Source organism: Heterocephalus glaber, unplaced genomic scaffold (assembly GCF_053883595.1).
Source record: "Heterocephalus glaber isolate CG9 unplaced genomic scaffold, H.glaber_assembly_v1.0 deba00001687, whole genome shotgun sequence".
Lineage (NCBI taxonomy): Eukaryota > Metazoa > Chordata > Mammalia > Rodentia > Bathyergidae > Heterocephalus > Heterocephalus glaber.
In genome coordinates, this window is record NW_028258412.1 from 752,814 (window position 1) to 773,071 (window position 20,258).

General features: G+C 47.6%; 2 protein-coding genes across 5 annotated transcripts in view; one reads left to right on the forward strand and one right to left on the reverse strand.

Annotated features, from left to right (window-relative positions):
• The window catches only part of Dgcr8 (DGCR8 microprocessor complex subunit), a 32,414-nt gene extending 17,846 nt beyond the window's left edge, over nucleotides 1–14,568 (forward strand). For all 3 annotated transcript variants that reach the window (XM_087198594.1, XM_004843287.4, XM_004843288.4), the window contains 5 exons: nucleotides 7,806–7,906; nucleotides 8,237–8,343; nucleotides 9,429–9,556; nucleotides 11,388–11,501; nucleotides 12,674–14,568. In XM_087198594.1, the coding sequence (XP_087054720.1) occupies nucleotides 7,806–7,906; nucleotides 8,237–8,343; nucleotides 9,429–9,556; nucleotides 11,388–11,501; nucleotides 12,674–12,757 (534 nt within the window). In that variant the 3' untranslated portion in view covers nucleotides 12,758–14,568. The remainder of the gene's footprint in view (nucleotides 1–7,805; nucleotides 7,907–8,236; nucleotides 8,344–9,428; nucleotides 9,557–11,387; nucleotides 11,502–12,673) is intronic.
• A 633-nt stretch (nucleotides 14,569–15,201) lies between these two features.
• On the reverse strand, nucleotides 15,202–20,249 carry Trmt2a (tRNA methyltransferase 2A). 2 transcript variants are annotated; one of them, XM_004843290.4, is made up of 12 exons: nucleotides 19,867–20,249; nucleotides 19,038–19,594; nucleotides 18,723–18,831; nucleotides 18,191–18,372; nucleotides 17,928–18,042; nucleotides 17,723–17,838; nucleotides 17,539–17,650; nucleotides 16,673–16,795; nucleotides 16,409–16,484; nucleotides 16,028–16,144; nucleotides 15,815–15,911; nucleotides 15,202–15,699 (listed from the first exon to the last, which is right to left on the reverse strand). In XM_004843290.4, the coding sequence occupies exons 1-12, from the start codon at nucleotides 19,891–19,893 to the stop codon at nucleotides 15,468–15,470; spliced, it is 1,863 nt and encodes a 620-aa protein (XP_004843347.1). In that variant the 5' UTR covers nucleotides 19,894–20,249; the 3' UTR covers nucleotides 15,202–15,467. The 2 variants fall into 2 exon arrangements, with proteins under 2 accessions (XP_004843347.1, XP_004843346.1); XM_004843289.4 differs by having other exon boundaries at nucleotides 19,819–20,248.
• Between the last annotated feature and the right edge of the window lie 9 nt (nucleotides 20,250–20,258).

Below are 20,258 nucleotides of genomic sequence, written 5' to 3' on the forward strand. Positions count from 1 at the left end.
CTTCTCTATTTACAGAGTCTTTGTTTCCATTTTTCCCTTTTCTCATATTTTTTCCTTTCCCCTACCCCTCCCACTTTCCCTACCCCTTTGGACCTTTTCTTCCTATTTCACATTATCATTTATTCATTTTAATCCTTATTTACCCTTTCAGTTTCTCACACCAGAGAAACTATTCGGTATTTACACACATGTGTCCTATTTATTTCACTTAAGAGTATGGCCTCAGTGTGCATCCATTTATCTATAAATGTCTCTAGTTTCTCATTCTTTATGGCTGAGTAGTACTCCATTTTATATTTAAAAAAAAACCCACATCTTTATCCAGTCTCCAGTTGATGGGCATTTGGGCTGTTTCCAAGCTTTAGCTATTACAAACTGTGCTGCTATAAACATGGGTGCACATATATATTGCTGTGGTATGATTCTTTTAATTCTTTTGGGAAGATACCCAGCAGAGGAATAGCTGGGTCAAATGGGACCTCTAGTCCTAGTTTTTTGAGGTATCTCCATATTGAGTTTCACAGTGGTTGCACCAGTCTGCACTCCCAGCCAACAATGGAGAAGGGTTCCTTTCTCCCCACAACCCCGCCAGCATTTGTTATATTGGTTGATTTCTTCATAGCTGCCATTCTTTTTGGGGTGGATTCCCAGTGTTGTTTTCATCTGCATCTCTCGAATGACCAGTCATGTTGAACATTTTTTCATATGTTTATTTGGTGCTTTTCCTTCTTTGTCTGAGAAATGTCTGTTCATTTCAGATGCCCATTTTTGAATTGGGTCTTAAATTTGGGGAGTTGTCTGATTTTTTAAAGTTCTTTATATATTCTAGATAGTAGTCCTTTGTTTGAGGTACAGCTGCTAAAATTTTTTTCCCACATTGTAGGTTGTCTCTTAGCGCTATTGGTGGTTTCTTTTGCAGTGCAGAAGTTTTTTAATAAAGTGACATCCCAGTTGTTGATTCTTTGTGCTAGTTCCCGTGCTACTGAGGTTTTGTTTATAAAGTCTTTTCCTAGGCCAATATCTTTCTACTGAACTTAATTTCCCGGCAAGTTGAGTGTTTCTGTTTTAATATTTAGCTCTTTAATCCACTTTGATTTTAGTTTAGTGCATGGTGATAGATATGGGTCTAGTTTCAATCTTTGGCAGGTTGAAATCCAGTTTTTCCAACACCATTTATTAAATAGGCTATCTTTCCCTCAGTGAGGATGGTTGGCTCCTTTATCAAAGATAAGGTGGCTAAGTATGTCTGCAGTTGTTTCTGCATCTTCTAATCTATTCCACTGATCCTTGGGTCTGTTTCTTCGCCAGTACCATGCTGCTTTTATCACAGTGGCTTTGTAGTACTTTCAAGTTGGGGATTGTGATACCTGCTGTCATGTCTCTGTTGCCTAGAATTGCTTTTGCTGTTCTAGGTCTCTTCTGGTTCCAAATGAATTTTTGGATTGTTTTCCTCTAGTTCTGTGAAATATACTGTTGGGATTTCAATCGGGATTGCATTAAATCTATGTAGCAGTTTTGGAAGTATGCCCATTTTCACTATATTGGTTCTTCCTACCCAAGAACAAGTGATGTCTTTCCAATTTCTTGTATCCTCTTCTATATTTTTTCAGAGTGCTATAGTTTTCAATGTAGAGGTCTTCTGCTTCCTTCATTAGATTGATTCCTAGATATTTCATTTTTTTGGGTGCTGTTGTGTGAAAGGAATTGTTTCCCTAATTTCTCTCTCAGTGAGTCTGTTATTTGTGTACAAAAAGGCTATTGATTTTTGAGTGTTTACCTTATATCCAGCTACTCTACTGAATCTGTCAATTAAGTCTAGAGGTCTTTTGGGCGAGTTTTTTGGGTCTGCTATGTAGAGTATCATTGTTAATGAATAATGACAGTTTAACTTCTGCCTTTCCTGTCTTTATTCCTTTTCTTTCTTTCTCTTGTCTAATTGCTGTGGCTAATGTTTCCAGAACTATATTGAACAGGAGTGGTAATAGTGGACATCCCTGTCTTGTTCCTGATTCTAGCATGAAAATTTTCAGTTTTTGACCATTTAGTATGGTGTTCGCTGTTGGTTTTTCATAGATAGTCTTAATGAGGTTGAGATAAAAACCTTTTGTTCCAATTTTCCGTAGAGTTTTTATCATGAATGGGTGTTGGATTTTGTCAAATGCTTTTTCTCTCTGTATTGAGATGATCATATAGTTTTTGTCCTTGGCTCTATTAATATAGTGTATTACATTTATTAATTTACATATGTTGAACCATCCTTGCATCCCTTGGATAAATCCAACTTGGTCAGGGTGTATAATCTTCTTGATGACCCTCTGTATTCTGTTTGCCAGTATCTTGTAGAGGGCTTTTGCATCTATATTCATTAGGGAGATTGGCCTTAGGACAAATCTTTTGATAATTAATTCTCTTACTTTTTATTTTCTGGAAATGCCCTTATTTCATCTTCATTTTTGGAGCATAGTTTTGCTGGATTCAGGGTTCTTGATTGACAGCCATTTTCTTGATAGTGGGAATATGTCATCCCACTGCCTTTTGGCCTTCTGATGAGAAAAGTGTGCTTGTATGTAGTGAATCACTTCTCTTGCTGCTTTCAAGATGTGTTTGGCCTTTAGCAGATGTGTCTAGATGTGAATTTCTTTGAGTTTATTCTAATTGGAATTTGTTGAACTTCTTGTATGGGTAGGTTGTTTTTCATCAAACATGGGAAATTTCAGCCACAGTTTACCCAAATACTCTTTTTGCCCTTTTATTTCTCTCTTTCTGTGACTCCCATAAATGTAATTATTTTATACTTAATGGTTAATTGTCTCACTGGTCTCTGAAGCTCTGTCCTATATTCTTTGTTCTTTATTTTTCTGTTCTTCAGACTGGATAATGTCAATTGACCAGGTTTGCCGATGTTTCTTGAGCCTGCTTGACTCTCTTCCTAGTGAATATTTCATATCCCGCCCCCCCAGCCTCCGATGGGAATGGAATTCTAGCCTCATATGTGCTAGGCCAGCACTCTACCAAGCTATACCCTCAGCCCCTATTTCTTTATTGATATTCTCTATTTGATGAGGCATTGTTCTTATACTTCCCTTTAATTCTTTTTATTTCCCCCGGTACCAGGGATCAAACTCAGGACTTTGCGCTTTTGAGGCAGACACAGTGCCACTGAGCTAAGTCCCTGGTCCACTTCCTTTTAATTCTTTAAACATGATTTCTTTTAGTTTCAGTGGATTTATATAAATGATGTAAAGTCTTTGCTAAGTCCAGCTTCAGGGCTACATTGTATTAGCTGTTCTTTCACCTACATATGTAGGCTGCCTCTACTTCTGTGGTTCTTTGCATGTCTTATTCTTTGTTTTGTTGAGAATTAGCCATTTAAATTATATGCTGCAACTCTAGAAGTTCACATACACCCCCCTAGTTTATTGTATTTACTATTTGTTGTTGCTGTTTAGTGACTGTGTTAATTTGCTAGGGCTACTGTAAGCAAGTATTACAGCTGGGTGGCTTAAACCACAAAAATTTATTGTCTGACAGTTCTGGAGGTCAGAAGTTCAAAATAAAGTATCACATGGGTTAGTTCCTTCTGAGGGCTATGAGGAAAGGCCTTTCTCCTTGGTTTGGGGATGGCTGTCTTCACATTCATGCTTTTCTCCCAGGAAGCACTTTTTTTTTTTGTGGTACCGGGGATTGAACTCGGGACCTTGTGCTTGTGAGGCAGGCGGCAGCACCACTGAGCTATATCCCTGGCCCGGGAAGCACATTTTGTTTCCAAATTTCCCCTTTTCTGTGTGTGCTTGCTGAGATTATCAACCTGGACACAGCGTCCAGGTCACCCAGAAGGAAATGATACAATCTTTCTCAGGTCTTTCTTGGGTGTGTATGTGGCCATGTAGAACCCCAGATATTGGAGCTTTTCAAAATTCTTTCTGGGCATCTCATTCCACAGCTTTTCCTTTTAAGGTTTTTTGATCTACTTCATTCTATATATATATTATATTATATATATATATAAAAATATATATATTATATAATATATAATATATGTAATATTATATAATATATATAATATAATATATATAGGGGTTTGTTTTGGTTTGGTTTGGTTTTGAGACAGGGTCTTGCTATGTAATTCAGACTGGCCTTGAACTCACTGTGTAGCCCAAGCTCGCCTCAAACTCAAGGCAGTTCTCCTGCCTCAGCCTCCCATGTGCTGGGATTACAGGTGTGCACTACCTGCCTGGCTTTAGTTAGCCTCTTGTATGTTCAACTGGTATCATTGTTTTAGGCAACTGCAATATGAAACAGTTGCTACTGATTACTTTTGACAAGATCCCTGGAGAATTGGGCTATTTTCCTTGAGTGAGCTCTGAGGTCAAATAGAGACAAATCTTGCCAGATTTTCTAGAGAGCTGCCAAAAAGGTCAAATAGTGACAGTTCTCTGGGATTGACATTTAAAATATCTCCTCTGTCTTTGTGGACTGATATTATTATAAATACAGTAAATTATCCATGGTAGTGTTAAAGAGCTCTTTTAAGTTTCTAAATGTTTTCTATGCTTCATGTAACTTTGTTATAAATAGCCCACAGATAGATTGAGGATCCCACTTGGAGCAGGCACAGTCTTGTCAAAAGACAAAATTACAACAAATTTACCAAGATCTCAATTGGCTTTATTTGCAGTTGCTTTTATTGGCAACATGTCATTCTATAAAATAAAACAAGTGTTCTGATGGGCTAAGCAGAGGAAGGTAGTTTTATAGACAGAGAAAGGCTGAGAAAAGCAGGAACAAAAAATAAAAAGGAACTCAGTCATTTCAGAGTTACTTTCCTTGTAATGTGGGAGACATAACAATAGAAAAATGATTGGTTAGTTAACTTCAGTTTACTAAGTTTTTGGCAAGGCTTAAGAATTATTGAAGCTATAGAATTTAGCCAGTTTGGGGATTTAGGCTTTCTCTCCTGATTCCTAGAAAGGTCAGGTAATAATTCTGTTTTGGTTTGATGGTGTGGAACTTTAGCGTGGGTGACTACAGTTTGATTTTTAGTCTGGTCTGCTGGGTCCTGGTAGGGAACCTAGTCCAAAACAGTAGCTTCCTGTAATTTTTTTTTTTTTTTGGTACTGGGGATCAAACTTGGGACATTGCATTTGTGAGGCAAGTGGTGGAACCACTGAGCTAAATCCCTGGCCCAGCTTCCCGTAATTTTTATTTAGCAGACTCAAAGTATTAACTTCTCCATGAAAAGTTACATTCCATTTTAATTTCTGGGTGACACAACTTTAACAGCACACATCTGACTGACAGGGACTTTTCATTCTGCTTCTGGAAAGTCACCTGGTATCTGGAAGTGTGTCATGCTTGTGAGGCTGTTTGGATTGGAGGGGCTCAGAGGCAGGCCTCTCTTCCCTCATGCTACCCAGACAGAGGTGTGGAGATGTGGGGGCAGTATCCTCTACTTTATTGGCCTTGAGAGGTGCTGGGGCTTTGGGAGGCCTCAGGTAATGACTGTGAGGTCCACAGGGAAGGCTGGAGTCCTTTTTACACCGTGGGCAAGGAAAGGCTCAGTGTAAAATGTGTGAGTTGTGTGATTAAACCAGGGAAGCTCCAGAAACTGAACTGGCACCATTTCCTTTTCACAAAACTTTTTGTGACCCCCCTTCTTGAGATTTTGTTGTCTTTTAGGTAATTGTAGGTTGGTAGATTCACGGTCTTTTGAAAATTTAGTAAAAAAATAAAAAAGAAAAGAAATTTAGTATTGATGACCAGGTGCTTTTCAGCATTTTCAACTTGTATTTTCTTATTTACAATTAAATTCATGTTTTGGTATGGTTCTAGGATGTTTTGATATTGGGGATGGAAATCACGGGCACTCTACTACTGAGCTACATCTTCAGCCCTTTTTATTTTTTATTTATTTTTTTTATTTCTTTAAAGGTACCAGGGATGGAACTCAGGACCTTGTACTTGCGAAGCCAGGCAGCAGCACCACTGAGCTAAATCCCCAGCCCTTTATTTTTTATTTTGGCACAGACTTTTGCTGAGTTGCCCAAGCTGGTCTTGGGATCCTTCTGCCTCAGCCTCCGGAGTAACTGAAATTACAGATGTGTCACCACACCCAACTTGGTTCTGTGACTTGATAAGTGCGTAGAATCATGAGACCAATAAATATTTCTGTCAATCCCCATACTTTTTCTGGGGCTTCCCTTTTATAGTCAAACCCCGAGTTCATATCTGCCGACAGGCACTGGAATAGACCTTGTGGTTCGGCCAGTTCTAGAATTTCTTATTATTGGAATTGTAGTCTAGGCAGCCTTCAACCTGGCTTCTGACATGATGTAATTCATCTATGTTAGTATGTGTATCTATAGGCTATTTTTACTGCTGAGTAGTTGCCACCAGATGGTTATATCACAGTGTCTCTCCATTCTCACTTGGGAGACACTGACACATTTCCAGTTTTTAGTGGTTAGGAATAAAGCTGGTATGAGGTTTGTGCGTGATCGTTGGGATTGATTTCTCTTGGATAAACACCTAAAACTAGTTTGCTGGGTAGGATGACAGGTGTATATTTAACTTGGATTGCCCTTGTACCGTAGTAATCTAGTGACCATGAAGGTGTCTGTTTCTGGGTTCTTTTCTGTCCCTTGAGCTGTGTCTGTTCATTTATACCACATCATCTTGCTTCCTTGAAGTCTTGAAATTAGCGTGAATCCTTTAGCTTTGTTCTTTTCCAAAAAAATTTTTTTTTGGTCATTCTAGCTTCTTTGTTTGTTTGTCTATTTATTTATTTTTGGTACCAAGGATCGAACTCAGGTCCTTGCTCTTGCAAGGCAGGCGGAACCACTGAGCTAAATCCCCGGCCCTGTTTTTCTGTTTCTAAAAGTGTCTGTCTCTGTCTCTCTCTCTCTCTCTCTCTCTCTCTCTCTCTCTCTCTCTCAGTCCTGGGGATCGAACTCGGGACCTTGTGCTTATGAGGCAGGCAGCAGAACCACTGAACTAAATCCCTGGCCCCTTTTGTCTTTGCTTTGTAGTTCAGGCTGGCCTTGAACACACTGTGTAGTGCTGGGATTATGGGTATGTGCCACCACACCCAACTCTAATAGTCATTAGAGTCAGTATGTCGATTTGTATTAAAACTTCTACTGAAACCTGGATATGGTGGCACGCACCTGGAATCCCAGCACTGGGGTGGCTGAGGCAGGAGGATCATTACAAGTTTGAGGCCAGCCTGGGCTACATAGTGAGTTCAAGGCCAACCTGAACTACATACTGAGACCTTGTCTCAAAAAAAAAAGAACTATTGAAATTTTGATCGGAATAATCTGTAGATGAATTTGGGGAGAATTGTATGTGTGTGTTTCAGAAAGAAAAAATAAAGACCGGTGATGTTGCTCAGTGAGATGGCCCTGGGTTGAACTCCCAATATTGCAGAGGAGGGGGAGAGAGAGAGATAGCTAGATTGAGATTGATTCATGCTGGCTGGCTATGTACTAGTTGTGTTTGTTGCACTGTGTTCAGGAGTGTGAGGCATGGTGGGCCGTGGAGATGGGCAGCTGAACAATAAGATAAAGAATGTCTTTCATGGGCTGGGGATTTGCAAGGTCCTGAGTTCTATCCCCAGTACCAAAACAGAAAAAAAAGAATGTCTTTCACAGTTAGTGGCTAGCAGGGCTGTAGAAGGTGTGATGTGCTCAGATGAAGTAACGAGAAAAGACGCTAAGTATCTGGGAAAAGCAAACAGCAGGGTCCCAGCTCTGAGAGGCTGTGAGCCTTGTCAGAACTCAATGAGCATCCACTTTGTGTTGTAGTATTTTAACCACATCAGTATTGAGGATTCTCGCGTCTACGAGCTGACCAGCAAGGCCGGGCTGTTGTCTCCATATCAGATCCTCCACGAGTGCCTTAAAAGGTAGGGTGGGTAGTGCCTCTCCTCCTGAGTCAGGTCATGGAGCTCTTTCTGGACATCCCACATCCTTGCTGGCTACTTGTCCCAAGGGGAGTTGTTGCTCATTTTCCCTGGGTGCACTGCAGCCCTTTGGCACTGGCTGTCAGGCAGAATCCTGTTGAATTGAAGCAAGTGTGGGAGAGTTACCTCCTCAGTTGAGAAGCAGATTTGGGAAAGGGTTGTCCTTTCCCTCAGAGAGAATTTAACAGGCTTTCCTAAAGCATACCTTCCCAGAGGTCACCATTTATATCGCCTCCGTTGATGTCACCTTATTGTCTTTGTTTTCTTTTAAAGAAACCATGGAATGGGTGACACATCCATCAAGTTTGAAGTGGTTCCTGGGAAGAACCAGAAGAGTGAATATGTCATGGCTTGTGGCAAGCACACAGTGCGCGGGTGGTGTAAGGACCTGTCTCCTCCCCTGCTTCCTGTACAGGATGATGTACTTTCAAATGATCACAGGGTGGGGGTGGGGGTGGGAGTGGCCTCGTGCTTCTGCGGCTTGTTCCCCTGCTCTTGCTTGGTGTGAATTCTGAGTCCCAGCTGTGTGTGTTGGCTGCCACACATTTGCCTGAGGCTGGACTGCTGGTCATCCTGCCTGCCTGTCTTCCTCCTGTCCTGTTCCTGCCTCCACTACCAACTCCAATCCTTGTGGTAGGAGGAAGAGCTGGCCTCCTGGAACAGCAGGCAGAGGTTCTTAGCAACACACCAGCCACATGCCTATCCCATTGCATGTCTTTCTAGTCTCTGTGGGCACCATCTATGTTCTGCCTACTTTGGTATCTAAAGAAACCACTTTTTAAAAGCTCAGAGCCGGGTGTTGTGGCACATATCTATAATGCCAGTACTCTGGGAGGCTAAGGTAGGAAGATTGCAAATTCAAGCCCAGTCTGGGCAATTTAGGGATTTAGTGAGACCTTATCTCAAAATAAAAGGAAGTGGAGGGGCTGGAGATGTAGCTTAGTATGAAGGTCGTGGATTCAATTCCTAGTACCAGAAAAGCTTATTTGAGGGCTGGGGATTTAGCTCAGTGGTTTTGATGCCTGCCTTGTAAGCGCAAGGTCCCAGGTTTGATCCCCAGTACCAAAAAAAAAGAAAAGAAAAGCTTACTTGAAGCTAGCTGTGGATGTATACACTTGTTAGTTCCAGCTCTTTAGGAGATTGAAGCAGAAGAATTGCTTGAGGCTGCAAGTTCAAGACCAGCCTAGGCAACATAGTGAGACCCTCATCTGAAAAAAAAATCAAAATTGTATAAGAAACTTCATGTGACTATTATAAGGACAAACTAGTTTTATATAATGGACCTTGGGAAATTGTAAAACCACATCAGACCGTATACCTGCTGCCTGTGGGCTTTCTCCATATGGCATGTAGGGTGCTGGGAAAAGGCAGAAGTGGCAGGTACTCTCTTATCTGGGTGAGGTGGCTCCTTGAACACTGGATGTTTGTGACTCCCTCTCTCCACCTTTGCTCTTCCTCTTCACAGGTAAGAATAAGAGAGTTGGAAAACAGCTAGCCTCTCAGAAAATCCTTCAGCTGCTGCATCCACATGTCAAGAACTGGGGGTCTTTGCTGCGCATGTATGGCCGAGAGAGCAGCAAAATGGTTAAACAGGTAACTGGACTCCTCATTAGGTCTTAGCTCAGTTGCCCTCTTTTCTGCTTCTCACCCTGGGCTTGCATCTGAGGGCTTGCTGTCAGGATTAGAGTTTGGTAGCACTGCTTTTTTTAAAATAGACATGTTCTTGCTATGTGGTTCTGGCTGGCCTTGAACTTGTGGTGATGCTCCTCCCTCAGCCTCCAGAGTGTTGGGATTATAGGCATGCACCACTGTGCCCAGCTAGCAGCACTGTTCTTCCTCATGGCCTCTCTGCTGTGCCATGCCTGTGACTATGCAGGCAGAGCATGAGGTCACCCAAATCACACTTCCCTCCTGAACCTGCTCTCAGTAGTTAGTAAAGTGTGAGTGATTGGAGGTAAGGCCCAGGCCTGGCTCTGTGACCTTTGGATGGTAGCTGGAGCATAAGGTAGGGCTGCAGGGCAGGCAGCAGAGGCTGGCAGTGAGCATGTCCTGGTACTGAGATGTGTAAAGACTTGGGAGCTGTGTTTCAGCCCTCCTTTGGGTGGTGCTCTCTTGTATTTAGGTGAGAACTCCCAGGAGAGCCTGAATAGTGCGTGTGTGCCACTTGGTTTTTATGGTTTTTGCCCAGATCTTGAGTTTTTTTTGTTTTTTGGGGGTTTTTTTGGTACTGGGGATCAAACTCAGGACCTTGCACTTTCAAGGCAGGTGGCGGAACCACTGAGCTAAATCCCCAGCAGATCTTGAAATTTAAATCATTGCTTCAACCTAAGGAGCCGAGGGAAGAACTGGGAGTTGAGTGTCTACATTTTTCATTTTTTCCCCTAGTGTTTGCAGAAACCACCTGAGTCACTGGCATCCCAGTGGAGGGGTACTAGGTATGAACAGGTTGGGCTGCAAGTGGAGTGACCCTGAAGACTCTGCTATGGACCTTTGAGCTACTGTCCTTTGGCTGAGCCAGGGGCCAGGAGAAGTACAATACTTCTTCAGATTCTGAGACCATAGCCTGGGCTTGGTCTGTGCTCTGGGGCTGGCAAGGAGAGGTCCCAGAGCCATGTAGGCCATCATGTGTTAAAGAACTAAAAAAATCAATCTCTTTTTTTCCTTCCCTCCCTCTCCTTCCTCTCTCTCCCCTCTCTCTTTCTCCTCTTGATGGTGCTAGGGATTAAACCCAGGGCCTCAGGCATGCTAGGTAAGCACTCTGCAACTCTGGGGGAGCTACACCCCCAGCCCCAGGATAAATGTTTTTGGTAAACAAGTTAAAATGCTTCTGTCTTTGCTGGTTATAGTCCTGGGCTGAGATTGAGGGAGAGAAAGGAAGCCTTTCTTTGGTCTGTGGAAACCTCCCTCAGATAGCAGGAGAGTAGTCTCAGCCTAGCACACTCACAGTGCAGAAAGAGTTCTGGCATCCTAAGGCGCACTGAGTGGGTGCCCTCAGTCATGGCCTCTCAAGAGGTCAAGGTCAGCTGATCCTGCTCAGTGCAGAGTTCAGTGTCTGGTGCTGCTGTGCTGGGCTATGTCTGGCCAGCAGTGTGGTGTCCCTGCTGGCTGTGGCCACCCTGTGGTCACTGCTGAAGGTTCCTGGCACAGTGAGTGCCTAGCTCCCTCCTCTGTCCAAGGCAAGAGGGGTGATTCTCTGTCATATAGGAGGCAGAAGCGGGTGATGTGGCTAAGGAACTGTGAACTATCCCCTACACTCTGCTGCAGTCAGCAGGGTAGGTACCATAGTGGGCAGATGTCAGGGTACAGTCACGTGGCCACTGCACCCGGTTGCCATGTGCCTGTTGGGCCCTGGTGCTCTTGGTTCACAAGGCCATGGGTTGCACTGCTGCCAGGCAGTCCTGAGATGAGGTTTTGTGTTCTTCAGGAGACCTCAGACAAGAGTGTGATTGAGCTGCAGCAGTATGCCAAGAAGAACAAGCCTAACCTGCACATCCTAAGCAAGCTCCAGGAAGAAATGAAAAGGCTGGCTGAGGAGAGGGTGAGCCCTATCCCACATCTGTGGTCCCATCCTACATACAGCTGTGGAGAGACACTGGACCCCAGGAACCCATCCCTGACCTTCTGCCACCTGGAAATGCCTGTATCCTCCTCTCCAATGAGATTGGCCTTTCTCTGAGCTTCAATATGTGTGATACTCTTATCAAATGACTTTATTTTTAGTTAAGTTAGAGAGCTGACAGGCCAGCCTACTAGCAGATAAAGGGCCCAGTTGATGGGGGTGACTATAGGTCAGCTTGGAGCCAGTTGTTTGACAAGGGCAGGGGTGGTACACCAATCAGATACCCTGGGGAACTCTAAAGGGGCACAAAACAGTTGAATCTGGGTAGTACTTAGTCATGATGAAGCTTTCTAAAACCACCATGGATGTCCCAGCCCCGTAGGGGTCTCACCATGCCAACAGTGTGTCCCCTGTCTCTAATCACTGACCAGGTGGCTACTCACAACCTGCCTGGGCTTTCTGGGCTAGGAGCTTTTTTGTAGTTCTGGCATCAGCCTAGGCTGTATTCAGACCTTGAGATAGTTATGGCCTACCCAGTTTGGGAGATGCAGTGCTCCTGCTCTAAGGTGAGTTGGCCTTGTCTCCCTGGAGCTAGCAGTCTGTACAGCCTTCGTTTATTAGATGGGTTGTGGGTCCCGAGGACAACAGGCCCATGCTACAGTAACCCCAGCTGGGGAGAATAAAAGCTCAGGTCATATTTCTCTGAGGCTACTATGACCTCACCCAAATTCTTCATTCTGTGTGCATGCTGCAGGGGTGTTGGTACACAGTGCTCTGCCATAGTGTTTCAGGGAGGCCCTCTGCAGTCCTGGCCTGCTCCTCAGGCCTTCCCTCCTAGCCACGCATCACAAGCACTGAAGAACAGGGGTCCCTAGTGCTATCCTGCTAGCCCATCCCCATCTTGTCCCTGAATTAGCCTCTTTGGGGGTGGGGTACTGGGGATCAAACTCGGGTCCGTGCGCTTTTGAGACAGCGGAACCACTGAGCTAAATCTCCAGCCCAAACAGGGTTTCTTTTTGGTACCAGGGATGGAACTTGGGACCTTGCGCTTATGAGGTAGGTGGTGGCACCACTGAGCTAAATCCCCTGCCCTGAATTAGCTTCTTACTAAGCTCACTTGCCATAATCTCTAACCTTTGTTATTTTTCCAGGAGGAGACTCGGAAGAAGCCCAAAATGTCGATTGTGGCATCTGCCCAGCCCGGCGGTGAGCCCCTGTGCACTGTGGATGTGTGAGGTAGGCAGCACTGGCTGGGGCACAGGGGCCATCAGCAGCGCTGCCGAGAAATCACCAGCCATACACCACCTGCTCTGCAGCGAGGGGCCTCCAACCCAAGTTCCTTCTCTGTGGCCAGTGTATCTGGGCCCAGCCTCTGGTACATGGGGACAGCCATGGCCACATAACACACACATCAAGCAGCATTTTTTTCCCTGGAAGCTGCTCCCAGGTCTAGATGGGTGTGTTTCAGGGTCACCTCCAAGTGACCACACATATGAAAGCTGATAGACAGCTGTAGACCCTGCTTGTATGTACTTGATAGACTTTTTAATGAAGGTTTTCATGAATTTTGGTATGTAATATGAACTGACAAGAAATGATACTTGGTGACAGATGAGATAAAAAAAGATAGCCGAATCCTGTGGGCATGGCTAGCTTGTGATGCCAGGTGGCCTCTATGCCCAGGAGTCCATTGGAGCCACTGCAGAGGACCTGGTCAGAAGGTGCACGCAGCACCCCCATCCCTTGCCATCTGCCTTCTGTCTTTTCCCCTTTTCTCTGAAAATGTAACAGAAAGGAATATTTCAGACCATTTTGATTTAAAATAAACATAATTTTAGTACCAGAACTACTTTTCAGAGATTGTGGGCAAATCATCAAGGTGGCTGTTTTCCAGTTGTGACCTGTGTTGCCAGTGACAATGACGTCTGGCCAGTGTCCCTGTGTGTCAACCTGGTCTGCAGTCCACTTTTCTGATCAGATCTTTGTGCCCTGATGCCACCTCCTTGGACACTGAGGACTCCAGCAACAATTTTTCACAAAGATTTTTGCACAGTTAAGTCCATCTGTCAATTTCTAAAGCTTTTATGGTATTTTAGAATTTGGAAAGAAACTTTTACAGTGAGACTAGAAGGTAGATATGGAATCATGTATTTTAGCAAGTGGATTTGTTTAATGAGAAACAGGGACCTTCAGTGCAGTCCATCAGTGATCAAGAGCTGGCTAAGTACATGAGTGGTATACAGCAGCAGAGGTGTTACTTCCTGGTGACAGCAGCCTCCCTGGATTGCAAGGGGAGCTGCCACGTGCAGTCAGGTTCATCTGTCACCTGTGCTCACTGGGTGGGCCTTGTGGGTGGGTGTGGTAGAAGTGTGTTTTTGCTTAAGCCCTAGGCACATGGGTGTTTTCAGGGCCCTGGTAGTGGTAGCCAACAGAGCCCATCCCAACCATCTGTTCAGGGGCTACATGCTCACAGCAGAAGCCCATCAGACACAGAAGCCCAGCCTTGGGCTACACCCTCATGTTCCATAGGATGTCTCCCACCATATCCTGCAGATGGTGTTGATGGCATGTGCTGTTAGGAAGACAGAATGTTGGCAGTGCCCCAGAATATATCTGTCCCCTACCACCTGTATGACTGGAGGTGGGGTCTGTATTGAACTTGACTGAAGAAATCCCCTAATCAAATTGCTGTAATTAGACACTTGCTTGTCTTGCCTCCTGTCTACAGCTGTGAATAGTCATTTGTCCATGACTTAAAACAGCCAGACTCACTGTCATGAACCAAAGCTTTGTGCACATGTATTACCCTAGAGGCCAGTGAACCTCGCTGTGGCCTTGCTGGTCCCAGGTGTAGCCACAACAGGTGCTCCATGCATTTGCAGTCTCTGTTGTCCTCTGTCTGCCACATGTGGGTGCGAGTCCTGTGTGCACACAGCCATACTGTAGGGCCAGGGAGCCTGTTATGCTGCTTCTCTGTGCTGGGCTTGTGGCTGTAGGATAAGCCTCAATGGTTTGAATATATAAAGTAAACTGTCCAAAAGGGAATGGTTGCAGTTTCATTCTTCTGACCATGGAAAACGGGTTTGTGGACCTTCAACTCTCTAGAGCTGTCCTAGTCTTCTGTGTGCTGGGGTGTCTACTGGATACAGCTTCCTCTGTAGGAGCTCAGTGGCAACCCAGTGTGCACAGCCTTTGGTTACTACATAGAGGTAGCCTCCCTCCTGGGCTGAGGGCCAGGTTAGCCACAGGAGGGTTTAGGAGGGACCTTCCCTCAGTCAGGTGCAGGGACAGCCTTCTGCCTTGTGCCCTCTACCCTGGCATACCCAGTTTGTGCTTGGTCCCGCAACCTGTATCTCTCCCACTCTTTGGGGTTACATTGACATACCAATAAAAAGCAAGATCTCTACTATATCCTTTAGAAAGGCTTGGAGAGCTGCCATGGAGAGCCTTGCAGTGATCCCAGTTTCCACCACAGCTAGGCACGTTCTTGGTTGTGCCCAGACCTGGCAGGAAGGATACTGGCTGGGGCCTGAGGACCAGACTGGATGAAGGGCAGAGGTTTCCAGGCAACAAAGAGGGTTGAGGTACTCTGCTCACCTTGTCCCTTTGCATCCACAGTAGAGGCCAGAGAAAGGAGCCTCTACACGCCAAAACTCTGGTTCTTAACACAGAAACACCCTTAGTTCAACAGCTGTTTATTCTGGCTCTTGCAACCTGGCTATTTCAGAAAGGATTTGGGGTAGGGGATACGCAGGAGTCCACCCACCTTCAGAAACCGCAGCCTGTGCCAACAGACTGGCTGGTCCTAGTGGGGCAGCTGGGGCTCATGTCCTGTGACTGTTCTCCTGAGCATCCTAGAATGAGAGAGGCTGTGGGGAGCCCCTCAAGCTTCTGCCCCATGATGGGCCCTGCTCTGCGAGAGCTGGGTTTTGACTCTACCAGGGCCTAGGATGAGAGGGGGACCCTAGTTTCCTGTGGAATATCATCAGGGTGCCCTGGTGGAGGCTGAGCTGGAGGATCTTGGTGCTCCAGAGTCCTTGTGCCATTGGGGTACTCCATCCTCTCAAACAGGATGAGCATCTCACAGTGTGGGGTCTGTGGGAACAGGTCCACTGCCATAGCCTTGACTGGTCGGAAGGGAGTGCCCTTCACCCGATTGGATGGGGCCCTGCAGAGGCTGTGGTAAGAAAAGAGTGACAAAGTGAGCCCCACAGCACCAGCCAAGGGCTTATATGGGAGGCAAATGGGTGCTGGGCCCTGGTCCACCCTGAGCCCCTGCCCCCAAAACTCACTCCACAAAGTTGCCCATGGCTGCCCGGGGGTTGCAGGAGACATACAGGAGCCTCTTGAGGTTCTCAGCCCTTCGGACAGCCAAGATCACCTTGGAATCTGAGAAGGCACAGACACTGGCTAGGTCTCGAAGGCCCAAGACTGCACAGCTTGGCAGGCCACTGAACATTGGTGTCCTCTTCCCTGTGTCACCTCCCCAAATGGAAGCTACTCACGCAGGCCGGCTCGGGGTGGGTCCAAGATAGCCACAAGTTGTTGAGAGACCAGTCTGCTAACCAGGGCAGGCACCAGGTCCTCTGCCCTCCCACAGTGGAACTCAACGTTGTTCAACTCTGGAGGTAGCACCATAGCTATTAGTGGACCCTGGGGACCCTCCCTCTCAGGGCCAGCCCTAGGAAGGGATGGAGCCGCCTTGGGAATATACTGAGGAGCTTGCTCTCTCTGTCAGGCAGCTACAGTACTGTGGTTCTGTGGCCCGGCCCCCCTCCATAGCCCCTGGGAACCATGGGATGGATCCCAATGCAGTGGATAAGTACACAGCAAGATAACTACTGCTCCCTACCCTGCCCACCTTCCCATGGCCTGCAGGTACTCACCATTGGCATGGGCATTCACCCGTGCATCCTCCACAGCCTCTTGGCTCAGCTCAATCCCAATAACTTTCTTCACCTTCTGAAATGAAAAAGGCAGACAATGCTCCCTTCCTTGGGGATTCTTCAGGGAGAGTAGTGTGAAGCACAGTGGACAACAGAATCAGACTGTCTGAGACAAGGTGGTCAACTTCTGTATCTTGAAGGTGATGGTCAGAGGGGCTTACAGGGTGGGGAGGTGGCATCCTCAGCCAAGGCAGGAGGGCTCACCTGGGCCAGGGCCAGGCCAATGGTGCCAGTGCCACAGCACACATCCAGCACTGTACTTCCCTTGTCCAGCTGGGCCCAGTCTTGGATGACTGTGTAGAGTACCTCAGCTCCAGGCGTGTTCACCTGGAGGGTGGCCACAGTGCTCTCAGGTACAGCTCAGAAGCAGGCCAAGCACCCCTATGCCACCCAGATTCCTGGCTCCATCCTCCTGAGATCTAAAGGCCTGCTCCCCTGGTGCTAGTGCCTCTACCTCATCTCAGTCAACAAGATACTGGTGACCTCACCCAGTCTCCTGGCTTTAAATACGAAGATATGGCAACAACATTCCTCTGTTTACAAGCTTTTCTTCTGGTCAGTAGACTTGTAGGGCACCCTCCCCATGCCAGCAGAGGGTGCTTCTGCCTCCCAAAACTTAGGCCAGGGCCCCTCAAGTTCCCTGGCTCTGTATCCCAATCCCACCTCTGGTGCTCCAGCAGGTCCTTAGCTGCTCCAAGTCCTTATACCTCCTACAAAGGTCTCCTTACAGCTTTCCATGGCAGAGTGAAGTTGAAACAGTGTCCCCTAGCCCAAAGGCCACCAAGGCCTCTCTCCTCTCAGAGCAGTGTCCTGTGGTGGTAAAGTGTACCTGTTCAACTTCCCTGTGATGAGAGATCACTACACATACCTATGGGTTGTCACAAGTATGCCATCAGTGGTGAAGGACCTCTTTCCTGCCTCAGCTTTTACCCTAAAGTACCCCACTTTGATGTTCTCCCCACATCTCTACAAGGCTGGCCCCTTGTTGCATCCAGGCCCATTCTGTACCATCATGGCCTACTGTCACATTAGGCTTCCCCATTTTCTTGTGCAACCAGAGATGGGGCTACCTGAAAGAAGGCATGAGGGGAGATCTGGAAAGTCAGCCCGAGTAGATCTTCCTGGATGCACCGGTCCCCAGCCACATGCTCCAGGGGCAGGCCCTCTTGGCTGGGGGTCTTTCTGTGGAAGGACAAGACTCTCAGTGTCATCAGCCCCTGTGGGAACCTATCCGTCCCAACCTAGGCTTCTCACCGCTGTCCCTCCTTCACGAAGTAGAGGCAGGTCACTCCACTGGCCCTGCCTGGCCCCTCCATGAAGTGTTGTGCCAGGGAGGTCTTCAGCCCTGTCAGCTCCTCAGGGCTCAGTTTCTGCAGTAGATAGTACAAAAGGCCTGTCAGGCTATGCTGAAGTGACCCTAAGCCAGATACCCTACCCAGCAGGGCCTCCTGCCTGGTACCTGGGGGTGGAAATAGGCAATGGCCATGGCCTGGCCTCGGCGGCTGGTACGCACAGTCAGCTGCTTCCAGTGACCTGCATAGGTCTCAGGATCATATGCTGAGTATGGGGTAGACCTGTGGGAGACACAAATGGCCCTAAGCACCCAATGTCTGCCAACCAGAATTGGGGTGGTAGCCCCTGTGGTCTGTCACCAAATGGCAGGCACCCCAGGACTACCTGGGTAAGAACCATGTTCCCAGGAGGCTAGTCCCAAATCCTCACCGGATAAACTCCTGGAAGGCTTTCACCACCTGTTTGGTGGCCTCAGGGATGTGCACCGTATCAAAGGGGGCTGCCACAGCACATGTTCCACCTTTGTACTTGCCGAGCCGGCAGCCAACAGTATTGTCCTTCCCATCCACCCCGATGCCGACCAGAAACTCACACTTATTTCGATACTCAGTCTGCAGGGAGAGGAAGCAGAGGCAGACAGACCTTACTGTGGCTGATTGGCACTGGTGCCTGGAGACAACACTACAGTGAGTGAGAGACCCCAATTCCCCAGGGAGAAGACAGATGAGTGACAACTAATAGTCATGTGATGAGACCAAAGACCAAGAAAGAAAAAGGTGGGAGAAATGGAAAGGAGCAAAAGCAATGTTTTTCAAAAACAGGATGATGTGCTAGGTAGGAGTGTAGCTCAGAATGCTTGCTTAGCATGCTCAAGGGCCTGGGTGTGATTTCCCCTACTACAACAAATAAAAAACCTGAAAACACAGGATGGGGGTCTGTGGCCACCCCAGTCTAGCCTGACCTGCTGGGGTGATGGTCTGACCCCCTCCAGTGGACAGCAGGCCTTGTTGTGCTTGTGCCTCTGTGTGAGCAGCCAGGGCAGCAGGGCACGGTTGGTGCTCCCAATTTCTCTGCAGGATAAAGCAGATCCATGGTTGGACTCTGCACATTGCCTCTCACCCACAATGGGTCCCTCCCTAGAGGCCTCACTATTCCCACTGGCAACAGGGGCCTTACTGGCAAGCTCCCCGATGAACAGCTCAGACCCTGTGGTGGGTGTCCCATCCAGTGCACAGGGCAGAGCAAGAAGCAGAGGGTGCCTTGTGCCAACACTCACTTGGCAAGCCTTTGCAGCACCTGCTCGCATTCAAGGCGCTTTCTCTCCAGCTGCTCAGCATAGGGTACTGTCCAAAGGGGGGTCACGACGTCAGCAATTTGTGTTGCGAGTGGCTCACCCTCACCCTCTTGCTGCCTCCTCCTCGCCATGGGGTCAGCCTTGGGCCGGGCTAGGCGCACACTGAGTGGGCGGCCTTTCCAGAGGGCACCATGCAAAACTCGCAGGGCTTTATCCCGCTCAGCAGCGCTTCGGAATGTGACAAAGGCACAGGGTGGCTGCCCAAAGAGTTTGGTTTTGTGGGGTTGCAAACCAAAGCGGCCCAAAAAGCGTCGGACATCGCTGAAGCTGGCATGGCGAGGTAAGTTCTGCAGTTCCAGCTTGAAGATCTCTGAGGTGAACAGGTCGTCCCTGATGTAGCTGTAGAGCCCTGGTTGAGGCCCTGGTTCTACAGATGCCCCAGGCCCTTCTTTCTCCTGCTCCTCCTGGGCTGTTGGGGCTGCAGGGTTCCCCAGGGCACTGCAGCTTTCCTGGCCACAGTCCTTCATGGGCTCTGGGTTCTGTGTGGCAACAAACAAGGACCAGGCTGAGGGCTGGACTCGGGTTGACACCCTCCCTCAAACCAGGCTCCCTTTTCCCGCACTCGACCTCCATCAGTGCACCCTACCCCTAACTCCACTCCATCTCCCCCTTTCCACCCTCCTGCCCCCACTCCCATTTCCTTCACATCCTTTAACCCCCTTATTCCCATCTCTTCTCCCACAACATTCCTACCCTATCCTACCTCCTCCCACTCCATCCCCACTTCCGTCGTCCTCGCATCTCTCTTTACTTCGTTGTCCATCTTCTCACTCATCATGTGGGCCGTCTGCCACCTGGACAGGGGATCTCCACGAGCTGCTGCCTCGGCACCTTGTTCTGGATCTGTCACACGCGAGGTGCTCTAAGAGCTGGTGCGACGCGGAGAGGGCGCCTCAGGCCTCCGTTCTAGGCAGGATTCGTCTCCTAGAGTGCTCAGCATGGAATTCGACCTACCGCCCACCAGGGACCTGGGCCGGGCGATCGCCGTACCGGGCCCTCTTCAGTCGGCCAGCGCATGCCTCCCGAGCTCTTCTTCTATGGTCGTGACTTCCGGTGACGCCATCGCAAAGTGCTGGGTCAGATCGCTTCACCTCCTTTCACTAGCGGAAGGGCACACCTCCGGGGGGCGGAAGTGCGCGCGGG

Bases quoted from the DNA above. Each gene is read 5' to 3' on its own strand.
- Trmt2a (XM_004843289.4), bottom strand. From the start codon at position 19,893: ATGATGAGTGAGAAGATGGACAACGAAGTAAAGAGAGATGCGAGGACG. The intron at 19,595-19,818 runs GTAGGATAGGGT...GTTGCCACACAG, and splicing joins TGGGGATGGAGTGGGAGGAG to AACCCAGAGCCCATGAAGGA. The intron at 18,373-18,722 runs GTCAGGCTAGAC...CTCTCCCTGCAG, and splicing joins TCAGACCATCACCCCAGCAG to ACTGAGTATCGAAATAAGTG.